The 11,475-nt window shown below is 47.3% G+C and overlaps 1 protein-coding gene across 4 annotated transcripts; it reads left to right on the top strand.

Annotated features, from left to right (window-relative positions):
• The first annotated feature begins 5,364 nt into the window (after positions 1–5,364).
• GTF2H4 (general transcription factor IIH subunit 4) lies at positions 5,365–11,452 on the top strand. Of its 4 annotated transcripts, none has more exons than XM_053603051.1 (14): positions 5,365–5,582; positions 6,410–6,552; positions 6,835–6,939; positions 7,266–7,397; positions 7,658–7,754; positions 7,848–7,936; positions 8,146–8,257; positions 8,412–8,480; positions 8,618–8,701; positions 9,230–9,362; positions 9,571–9,701; positions 10,362–10,409; positions 10,561–10,639; positions 11,162–11,452. In XM_053603051.1, the coding sequence occupies exons 2-14, from the start codon at positions 6,413–6,415 to the stop codon at positions 11,332–11,334; spliced, it is 1,392 nt and encodes a 463-aa protein (XP_053459026.1). In that variant the 5' UTR covers positions 5,365–5,582; positions 6,410–6,412; the 3' UTR covers positions 11,335–11,452. The 4 variants fall into 4 exon arrangements, with proteins under 4 accessions (XP_053459026.1, XP_053459028.1, XP_053459027.1 ...); XM_053603053.1 differs by having other exon boundaries at positions 5,371–5,582; positions 10,589–10,639; XM_053603052.1 differs by having other exon boundaries at positions 5,371–5,587.
• Positions 11,453–11,475: the final 23 nt, after the last annotated feature.

The following is an 11,475-nucleotide window of genomic DNA, read 5'->3' as shown; positions in this document are numbered from 1 at the left end:
AAATTATATGTGCTTCTTTTTAATACATTTAATAAGATCTAGCAACAAGTGTAACTACTTGTATTTTCCAAATAGCAATAAGAATAAACAATATTTTGAGATTTTTACAACTGTAGTGAGATATAAAAATAGCTGTGGTGTCTATTAGTAATAAGTCATAGGCATTGCTAATATGTCTTGGATGGTTTTACCCATGCTCATAATAGGAAGGAAATGCGGAATTTCAGTTAGAGATTAGTGAAAATAAAGGTGTAATTTCTTTTTCTTGCCCAATTTCTAGGACTCTATGACATCTGGGGGCCCAAGTGGAAAGTCCCTGTATTAGGTTGATTGAATACAAATGTGTGAGCTGTTGAGATGAAGCCAGAACCAAGAACCTAAATTATCTCAGAGGCTTGGAAGGATGAGCCCATCCACCAAGAGAGCATTCAACAAAGAATTCAAATTTGTTTGTAAAGAAAAAGAAATCAATTGCAAGTAATGGACAAGGTAGTCCTGTCTTGATGGCAATTTGTGTGAAATAAAGACTCCTGGGATTTGGTTGGTGATATTCACAAAGTGAGCCAGCTGGATAAGGAGGGTAACAAAGGATAATTTAATCTGAGGTTGCATTAATAGTCCCTCAGGGTCCAGGTCAGGGACCTAATAATCCTGTCAAAATCCACACAGGGGCTCGGCACCTGTGGCTCAAGCGGCTAAGGCGCCAGCCACATACACCTGAGCTGGCGGGTTCGAATCCAGCCCAGGCCTGCCAAACAACAATGATGGCTCCAATCAAAAAATAACCAAGCATTGTGGCAGGCGCCTGTAGTCCCAGCTACTTGGGAGGTGGAGGCAGGAGAATCGCTTGAGCCCAGGAGTTGGAGGTTGCTGTGAGCTGTGATGCCATAGCCTCTACCCAGGGCGGCAGCTTGAGGCTCTGTCTCAAAAAAAAAAAAAAAAATCCACACAGGTTGGACCACTGTGTACCATAATTTAAGTGTGGCACTTACAGGTTAGAATTTGGAGGCCAGAACCCTGAATAGTGAGCAAGGGAACTCATAGCAGTAAATCTGATAAGACCCAAATCTCTGAGCCCAGAACACTTTCTCTCTCTCTCTTTTTTTTTTTTTTGAGATTGAGTCTCACTATGTCACCCTCGGTAGAGTGCCATGATGTCACAGCTCACAGCAGCCTCAAACTCTTGGGTTTAAGCAATTCTCTTGCTTCAGCCTCCCAAGTAGCTGGGACTATAGGCACCCACAACAACACTCGCCCTTTTTTTTTTTTTTGTAGTTGCCATTATTGTTTGACAGACCCGTGCTGGATTTGAACCTGCCAGCTCTGGTGTATGTGGCTGGCGCCTTAGCCGCTGAGCTATAGGTGCCGAGCCCAGAACTTTCTTTTTAAGCCTTAGACCTGTATAACAATCTGTGCTTATTAAGTGTTAGTCTCAGCATGTCCAAATCTGCTCCTCTTCCACGGTCTCCTGAGTTGGGGAGTAGCAGCATCATCCATTTAGTCACACAAGCTGCATGAAGTGTCATCTTTGACACCCCTTCTCCCTTACCCTCACTGCCCAAGTTCAGTCCAGCACTAAGCTCTATTGATTTTACCTCCCAAATCTCCCTGGAGCTCGTCATTTCTGTCTCTATTGCCCTCCTGGCACATGCTGCCTCCTCCTTGCCTCAATCACTGTAGTGGTCTAGCTGGTCACCTAAAGCTGCTCCTGCTCCCTGCATAAATCTGACCCCACTCCTTTATTTCAAAGCATTTAATGGCTTCTCATTGATCCTAAAGAACAATGTCTTCCTGGTTAAGTTTGGTCCCCAAGTGCTTCAGCATCTTTTTTGTCCCTCTCCTCTGTACACCACTGGCCTTCCACTTTCCCCCAGTGGGCCATAGTCCTTCCAGCTGCATGGTCTTTGCTGTTCCCCCACTTAATATAATGTTCCCTCTGGTCTCTGTCTTCTTAACCCCTGCTTGCCCTTTAGTTGTCTTCCCTGAACCTACCTATTGATATCTCAGAGCGCATGAACTTCTTTGCAGCACTTGCTACAGGTGAAAATTTACATGTATTTGTGCATGTATTTTTTAAATACCTGCCTCTCCCACTAGACCATAAGCTCCACAGGAGCAAATTCCTGGGACATGGGGCTCAATAAATATTGGTTGAAAGAAAGATCTGCCAGTAATCCCAGCACACTGGGAAGCTGAGGCTGGCGGATCGCATGAGCTCATGAGTTCAAGACTAGCCTGAGCTAGCGTGAGACACCATCTCTAAAAATAGCTGGGGATTGTGGTGGGTGCCTGTAGGCTCAGTTTGGGAGGCTGAGGCAAGAGAATCACTTGTGCCTAAGAGTTTGAGGTTGCTGTGAGCTATGACTCCATGGCACTCTACCAAGGGCAATAAAGTGAGACTCTGTCCCCCCCCCCCAAAAAAAAAGAAAGAAAAAAAGATCTGTATCAAATATCTGAAGGGCTACATAACTAGATTCTGTGTAGTTCAGAGAACTAGGATTAATAAGTGAAACAGATAATAATATTTTACTGAGCACCCACTATATGCCAGGTATTGTGCTTATTACATACTACATCTTAGTACAGCAATATATGGAACAGTTAAAATTATTGCCATTTCGCAGAGAAGAAAACTTCTCATTAGGTTAAACAACTTGCCCAAGGCAGCACAGTCAGGAAACAGTGAAGCCAGTGGGAAATGTCTATTGTGAGCTCTCTGTTTTCTTCTCTAGGTGCTGCCTGAAGGGAGTAGTCGGAAGCTTTCTATCACAGACACTATCACTGGACAACCCTGCATTTGAAAAGGTTATGAAGGCTGAGTGCCCATAGCTCAGTGGTTAGGGTGTCAGCCACATGCTCTGAGGCTGGTGGATTCGAACCTGGACCAGGCCTGCTAAAAAAAAAAAAATAAAAATAAATAGCCAGGTGTTGGGGCAGGCGCCAGAAGTTCCAGCTTCTTGGGAGGCTGTGGCAAGAGAATCACTTGAGCCCAAGAGTTTGAGGTTGCTGTGAGCTGTCACAGCACTCTACCGAGGGTGACAAAGTGAAACTGTCTCAATTAAAAAAATAAATGAAAAGGTTATGAAAAGAAGTCTTTCCATACCTTCAGCTTATAGGCCTCCTTCTTAGGCTCAGCTGGCTCATTAGCCTGACTTTCTTTTGTTAAGTCAGCTCCAGGAACTCAACCTGTGGTCAATTCCTGTCATTGCACATCTTCCCCTCATCCACTGCATCCCTGAGGGATAGGTCTCCAAGAGAAGTCCTCGATAATGAAAATGACAGGTAGTCACTAGCTACCTGTAGCTATTGAGTACTTGAAATAGGGCTATTGTGACTGAGAAACTGAATTTAAAATTTTATTTCAGTTACTTTAATTAGTCACAGGTGGCTAGCTGCTATCATACTGGACAACATAGCCCTTAAAGCATAGGAAACCTTGATGTGGTCAACCCAGCCCCCCTTCCCTACTCGCTTCGAAATGAAGCATTTGGCCTCCTTCAGTTGTACACACGCATAAAAGCTTCTTAAAAAGATGACATTAGACTATGTATGTCATTTTATAATTTGCTTTTCTCTCCCTAAAGTTGGGTTGTAGATAGTTCCAGGCCAATACGCATCCACGGTGACTTCCTCTCTGAGCTGCCAGTAGTCTACATTGTTGCAATGACTCACATTTTATCTAATCAATCCCCAATGATGGACCTTTGAGCTGTCTCCTCTTTCATTCTTCTTTCTCTCTTTTCTGTCCCTTCCTTCCTTTCCTTCCCTTCCTTTCTCTCCCTGCCTCCCTTTCTCCTTTCTTTCTTTCCCATCTGTCTTTTTTTTCTTTCAAGACAGGGTCTTGCTCTTTCACCCAAGGTCGGAGTGCAGTAGCTTTAACATAGGTCACTGAAACTGAAACTCCTGGACTCTGGTGATTCTCCCACCTCAGCCTCCCCAGTAGCTAGGCCATCACCATGGGTACCACCATGGCTGGCTGATTTTTAATTTCTTTTTTGTAGAAACCCAGTCTTATTATGTTGCCCAGGCTGGTCTTGAACTCCTAGTTTCAAGTGAGCCACCACACCTTGCTGCATTGTTTTCATAATAACAACACACTTCTATAAACATCTTGGCTTGGCATACCTTACCTCTGTACTAAGTGGGAGAATTTCACTATGATACATTTCTAAAGGGGAAGTTACTAAGTCAAAGGGTAGTCACACTAAAATTGCTGGTAGATACTGCCAATTTGACCTTAAAAAGGTATGGTTATATCAGCCTTCAACAAAAGTATCTGAGCATGGTCACACGTCCTGGCCAACTTGAAGTTGTCAAGCCTTAATTTACTTTGCAAATCTTTTTTTTAATTGTTAAATCATAGCTGTGTACATTAATGGGATCATGGGGCACCATACACTGGTTTTATAGACCGTTTGACACATTTTCATCACACTGGTTAACATAGCCTTCCTGGCATTTTGCAAGTCTTCTATTGTTTCTTTAATTTCTGACATTTTGTTTAACTTTTCCTTAATTACTAGTAAAGTTGATAGTTTTTCCTTCTTGTTATAAGGCACTGTAGTTCTTTTATGTATTGTCTGTTACTTCTTGCCAATTATATTTCCTTTTCATTTATTTATTTTTGTTGTTGCAGTTTGGCCGGGGCAGGGATCAACCTTGCTACCTTTGAAATATGGGGCCGGTGCCCCATTCCCTGAGTCACAGACGCCGACCTATATTTCCTTTTCTTATTGTTTTATAAGAGTGTTTTGTATTTTATCTATTTCATCAACCATTTCTTCCCAGACTGTAAATTGTCCTTTTTTCCCCGCTTTGAGACAGTCTTGTCAGTGGCGTCATCGTAGCTCACAACCACTTCACACTTCTGGGCTCAAGTGGATACTCCTGCCCCAGCTTCCGGAGCAGCTGGGAAGGAGCCCAGCCCAATGCTTGGCTTATTTTTCTATTTTTTGTAGAGACGGGATCTCACTCTTGCTTAGGCTGAGTGAGATCCAACTCAAGGGATCCTCCCGCCTTGGCCTCCCAGAGTGCTAAGATTACAGGCGTGAGCCGTCACGGTTTCTAGGGCTAACTGCCGCACCGGGCCGCATCACCCGACCGCCTCAGCGTGCCCAGCCAGGAGGCCTCCAGGCATTGCTACTCTCGGGGCCCCTCCTCCTGCGTAGGTCGGTCAGACCTGCCGTTAGCAGCAAGGGCCTAGAGCGCCGCGGAACGAACTTGCCCGGCATCTGGTGTTCCTGGTTCTCGCCTCGCGGCTTCCCCGCGGTGCCTTTCGGGATTTGTAGTCAGACGCTCCTCAGCCCGCTCCGAGATGAGGCGAGACAAGACTCCAATTCCCAATGTGCCCTGCGGAGGGCACGTGCAGCTCTTATTCTCGTCCTCACTTTCCTAGTGCTCCCTTTCTATTCTCTGAATTCTTCACTGTGGGCTCTTGTGTGTACAATCTTTCGTCGCTTTCCCCATCTTTCTCTTACATTTTTTCACCACCTTTCCCCTTATCTCTGGGAGTCAATGCGAGATATTGGTTCTGATTAAGCACAGCTCGAGACTCGGAGCGCGGGAGGAGGATCCACACAGTGGTGAGGTGACCCAGGAGGGCGGGGGTGGCGGAGGTGTGAGAGAGTTGAGTGAGCCTCGAGGAGTAGGAGGAAAGTAGGGGAGAAGTTAGCAGATCGGTCAGGTGGGTCAGGATGAATGGAGTGAAGACGACTCAGGGAACAGGGGAAAGAGGTGGGGAGCATGGAGGGGAGAGGTTATCTCCGTGGTTAGTAGAAGTGGGCTAAGAAATATAAGAAGGAAAAAACTGACAGATTTGGAGTTTGTAGACTGATCTGACCAGGAAGGGTGGGAGAAAGGATTGGGCATAAACAAGTTTCTCTGTCACTGCTTAGCTAAAGGTGAGACAAGCCATTGAAATATGTGGGTCATTAACAAAAATTTTGAGATACACAAAAATCAAGAAACATAGCCTTAATGCAGACAGGAACCAGTGAAGCTGTCCCAGCAACATGGATAAGCCAAGCAAGTTGAAACTTGCACAGGAGAATAAAAAAGAACGCTATGCACTGTCTTTCTTGGAATTGAAATAATGGACTGTAACACAATCTGTCTCAAAACTTTCATAGTGACCCATGTACCAAATGATTTTGCCAATATAGAACAACTAATAATTCCATCACTTGGAAATTGAGAGAAGACTGGAGTTGAGGGTAGAAGTGGGGTGAGGAGGCATGAAGTGGGGAGAAGTTGGTTAGGTTTGGCAGAAACCAGCGGTGGTGAGGACATGGGAAAGGAAACCACAGAAAAGATGGGGTTATTGTGGGAACCCTTGGATCTGGAATTGCAAAGGTCAGGGGTGACACTGGCATGGATGATAGGGGTAACTTCAAACATCTGTCTCTCTCAGGTGATGGAGAGTACCCCTGCTAAGGGTGGACTGAACCGAGTACACTTACAATGCCGGAATCTGCAGGAGTTCTTAGGGAGCCTGAGCCCTGGGGTATTGGACCGATTGTATGGCCACCCTGCCACTTGTCTGGCTGTCTTCAGGTGAGGGGCCCCCTTCATGGCAAGGTTCATGGTGGGGAAATGTAATGGGGCCTACAGACTGGAATAAGTTATCATAAAAATAAAGTGTAGCAGCTTAGGGTTAGAGTTGGGGTTGGAGATTACTCCAAACTGTGGGGGGCCAAAACAGATGGAGTTTGTGGAGACAGCAAAACTGTTAAAGGTGTGAGGGGGTGAGATGAGATGTTTGAGAGGCAGTTAAGGGAAGCGATACAAATAGAAGACAGCTTTTGATATTAACATTGGACCTCTACTCCTCTACAGGGAGCTCCCATCATTGGCTAAGAACTGGGTGATGCGGATGCTCTTTCTGGAGCAGCCATTGCCACAAGCTGCTGTAGCCCTGTGGGTAAAGAAGGAATTCAGCAAGTGAGTCTCTGCTGCTTTCTCAGCCAGATACAAATTTCGCAATAGCTAGGTTTCTCAAACTGCTGTTTCTCAAACACTTCCAGGTTCAATAGGTACACCATAAATTATGTATGTTTGGAAAACTCTAAATACTGTATTTTCCCTCTTAAAGAGTCTTCATCATAATGGCTCCAAAAAGGCTCTGATGGATGGTGCAGTAAAGGTGTTTGTATTAAGAAGTCATTGATTTCACTCTGTGGAACAGTGTGCCAAGGCAGTAATGGAAGCCATTATGGGCCTCCTTTTTGTTCTTCAGACATCTCACTCACCTCTCTGCTTCTGTCTAGGGTTCAGGAGGAAAGTACAGGGCTGCTGAGTGGCCTCCGTATCTGGCACACCCAATTGCTTCCAGGTGGGCTCCAGGGCCTCATCCTCAATCCCATCTTCCGCCAGAACCTCCGCATTGCCCTTCTGGGTGGGTATGTCACTTTCATCTCTTCCTAAGTTAGGCCAGGGAACTGGTAAATAAATTGCTGATTAAACTGCTAGACGGGGAGCTCCTGAGGGGATTCCATGGAACACTGTGGACTCTGCGGAACATTGTGGAGATCCTTTAGGAATATGTTGGGCCAGATGTAGCTACATGGTGCAGGAAATGTCCCCCATGGCCATGGGGATAGGGTGGAAAGAGGGCAGAAGGCAGCAGGGATTCCTTACTCTTGGCCCATCCTGGCCATAGGGGGAAGGCCTGGTCTGATGACACAAGTCAGCTGGGACCAGACAAGCATGCCCGGGATGTTCCCTCACTTGACAAGTACGCTGAGGAGCGATGGGAGGTGAGGACTTGGGACTCTGTGTGTGTCTCTTCTTAGGCTTCTATCTCCCTTGGCCCCTAGAGCCATTGTCTCTTGTTCTGTTCTGTTCCTCAGGTGGTCTTACACTTCATGGTGGGTTCCCCCAGTGCAGCTGTCAGCCAGGACTTGGCTCAGCTCCTCAGCCAGGCGGGACTTATGAAGAGGTGAGGAAGCCAGAGGTCTATAGCTTCCTGCTGTGCCGTCTCCTTGGTCCCTGGTAAACAGTATCTGGGACGAATCAGAGGGAGTTGACCGGAAAAGGTGAACTGAGTAGAATACGGCCAGAGATAACAAGAAAAAAACATGAGTGGACGGGAACAGTACAAGTAGCCTTTCCCTACATAGCTCCATTATTGTCTCTTTCTGTCTCCAGCACTGAACCTGGAGAGCCGCCCTGCATTACTTCTGCTGGCTTCCAGTTCCTACTGCTGGATATGCCGGCCCAGCTGTGGTACTTCATGTTGCAGTATCTGCAGACAGCCCAGGTGAGGAGCCCAGGGGCCACATCTAGCATGCTGTACTCTCAGGTCTCCCAGAGCAACTACTGCCTACAGAACTCTATTCTTTGATCTTCTCTTCGGCTCTCTCCTCCCATTTTCCCTCTCCCATCTCCCTTCCTTTGTCTCTGGCCCTTTCTAGAGCCGGGGCATGGACCTAGTGGAGATTCTCTCCTTCCTCTTCCAGCTCAGTTTCTCTACTCTGGGCAAGGTAAGTGGGGGGCTGAAGGGCAGGCTGGGGGTAAAAAGAATGAATACAGAATGAGCAGAGATGGGGACAGAGGGATTGAGTGTATGGGGTTGGGGAGGCAGGATGGGATGTGTTTTGGTGCCATCTGTCTTCCTCAGGATTACTCTGTGGAAGGTATGAGTGATTCTCTGTTGAACTTCCTGCAACATCTTCGGGAATTTGGTCTTGTTTTCCAGAGGAAGGTATGAACGCCTAGATCAGAGCCTTCTAGGGAAGAAGCAGGGTGGTGTGTTGCTTTAGCCTTTAAAAAGGAGTGGGGTCGGGCGGCGCCTGTGGCTCAGTGAGTAGGGCGCTGGCCCCATATGCCGAGGGTGGCGGGTTCAAACCCAGCCCCGGCCAAACTGCAACAAAAAAATAGCCGGGCGTTGTGGCGGGCGCCTGTAGTCCCAGCTGCTCGGGAGGCTGAGGCAAGAGAATCGCGTAAGCCCAAGAGTTAGAGGTTGCTGTGAGCCGTGTGACGCCATGGCACTCTACTGAGGGCGGTACAGTGAGACTTTGTCTCTACAAAAAAAAGAAAAAAAAAAAAAAAGGAGTGCCGTCTTGGGGGCAGTAGCAGGAAGTAGCTATCAGGACTGAATACTTGGGTCCCTATGGGGAGAAAAGTTGAGGGACGTTCTGTGTCCTGGGAGGGATCTGCTGTTTCAGGCAGGAAAATGTGCACAGTGATCCCTAAGAGAGGACAATTTGCCTTTCCCTTCTGTTCTTTCCAGAGGAAATCTCGGCGTTATTACCCTACGCGCCTGGCCATCAATCTCTCATCAGGTGTCTCTGGAGCTGGGGGCACTGTGCATCAGCCAGGCTTCATTGTTGTGGAAACCAATTATCGACTGTATGCCTATACAGGTGAGGCTGGACAGAGTCTCATGGGAGAGAAGGTTGTGGGTGGGAGTGGGGAGGGAGCAGGAAGCATGAGGGAATGGCCAATTCTGCTAGGTCATGTTTATTTGGCAGTTTGCAGAACTCACTGACATTTCTTATCACACAGGAAGGGCTTGAGGGTATCTGGGTGTGGGGGTTGCCTCCTCATCCTCTCTTTCTATCCCTGGGTCAGAGTCGGAGCTGCAGATTGCCCTCATTGCCCTCTTCTCTGAGATGCTCTATCGCTTCCCCAACATGGTGGTAGCGCAGGTGACCCGAGAGAGTGTGCAGCAGGCCATCGCCAGTGGCATCACAGCCCAGCAGGTATCCCCTCCTTGAGGGAGGGGGGAGGGGCAGTGGGGCTGCACTTGGGCTGTGGAGTACAGGGTGGTCACATTACAGAAGGTTAGCACTGAGTCTGTTACAAAAGGTGGTGATGAGTTGTCTGTGTTTGGGCACTAGGCAAATGTGAAATCAAGGGTTCAAATGTGGAGATAGGCAGACACTTGAGGAAAAAGCATGGTGGGAAGAGGTAGACCTCTGGTTTTGTGTCTCAGCACTACTACTTTTTGGCTGTGTAAACTGGACCTGGTTGCTTCACCTTTGTGAAGCCTTAATTTCCTTATCTGGTAAATGATAGTTCTCACTTCATAGAGTTACTGGGATAATTTATTGAAAGACTAGAGGTAAAGAATTTAGCTCAGAGCCTGCCATGCAGTTAAGTGCTCAAGAAATAGTGGCTGCTGCTATTTTAAAGAAAGAAAAACAAAACAAGACTAGAAAGGCCAAATGTACCAGAGAAGGAATAGCAGACATGACCTGTGGGAGCAGTAACTTGGGATAACAGCTGAACAAGGATGGGTCAAGTTGATAGGAGCTGAGTTTTGAAACAATGTAAGTTGATGTTCCAGTGACATCAGACAAACAGCTCTATAACTTTCTTGCATTTTTGCTCAAGTTCTTGTGTCATCCTTGTTTTCCCAGATAATCCATTTCCTAAGGACAAGGGCTCACCCAGTGATGCTCAAACAGGTACAGACAGGTAACAAGATGTCAGAGGCTGGCAGCCCCTGATGAGATGATGGAATAGAAGGGGGGCATCCAAATTTGGGGAATGAGTGGAGGGCCTGGTTGTCTGGGGGCATTATTCCTGAAGCCCTGCAGCCAGCTCTTGCCTCTACAGACACCTGTACTGCCTCCCACCATCACAGATCAGATTCGCTTGTGGGAGTTGGAGAGGGACAGACTTCGGTTCACTGAGGGTGAGTGGATTCTAGTGGGTGAGTCTTGGTTATTGGCCAGAGGAATGGCAGACAATTCTTGCCTTTTTTCCCCTTTAATATGAAGGAAGGGAGAGGAAGAAGGAAGGGAGGGGGAGAGCAGACAATTCACTCTTGATGAGCTGAAAAAGCTTTTTGTCCATTTTTTTCTTTTACATACTGTGTGAAAGAAAGTTGGCAAGACACTATCTTGGGGTGAATGGTGGCAAATGTCCCAGATCAGTGCAATTTGGTTTTAGCTAGGAGAGGAAATAATTCACAGTAATTTTTCTGGTGTTGGCTAACACCAATGGGCTTTCTTACTGTATTTTTATTGCCTTTCTGAATATGGCTGGATCACACTGGTGTTAAGTTGAGCCCCTGGGCAGAAAGCCTAGAGAATGTTTTTAAAAATTTCAGTGGGGCAAGCCCAGACCACCTCCTGCTGCTGCCATGAAGAGGCTGGGAGGACTGCGGGTCCAAGCGGCACATTCTCACTATGTCTCCTCGTGTTGCCCACCCCAGGCGTCCTGTATAACCAGTTCCTGTCCCAAGTGGACTTTGAGCTGCTGCTGGCCCACGCACGGGAGCTGGGCGTGCTTGTGTTTGAGAACTCCGCCAAGCGACTCATGGTGGTGACCCCGGCCGGGCACAGCGACGTCAAGCGCTTCTGGAAGCGGCAGAAACACAGCTCTTGAGAGCGCGGGACTTGGACCTAGGGGCGGGGGCAGGTGGGGTGGTGCTGGCCTCACAACTCAGGTGTTTTTTATTTACACGTCTGAACTTTTCTTGTCTAATAAAGCTGTGGAAGTGAGCTATGCGGTTCGGCGCCTCCCGAG

Source organism: Nycticebus coucang, chromosome 9 (genome assembly GCF_027406575.1).
Source record: "Nycticebus coucang isolate mNycCou1 chromosome 9, mNycCou1.pri, whole genome shotgun sequence".
Lineage (NCBI taxonomy): Eukaryota > Metazoa > Chordata > Mammalia > Primates > Lorisidae > Nycticebus > Nycticebus coucang.
This window is presented reverse-complemented; position numbering and strand designations above follow the sequence as displayed.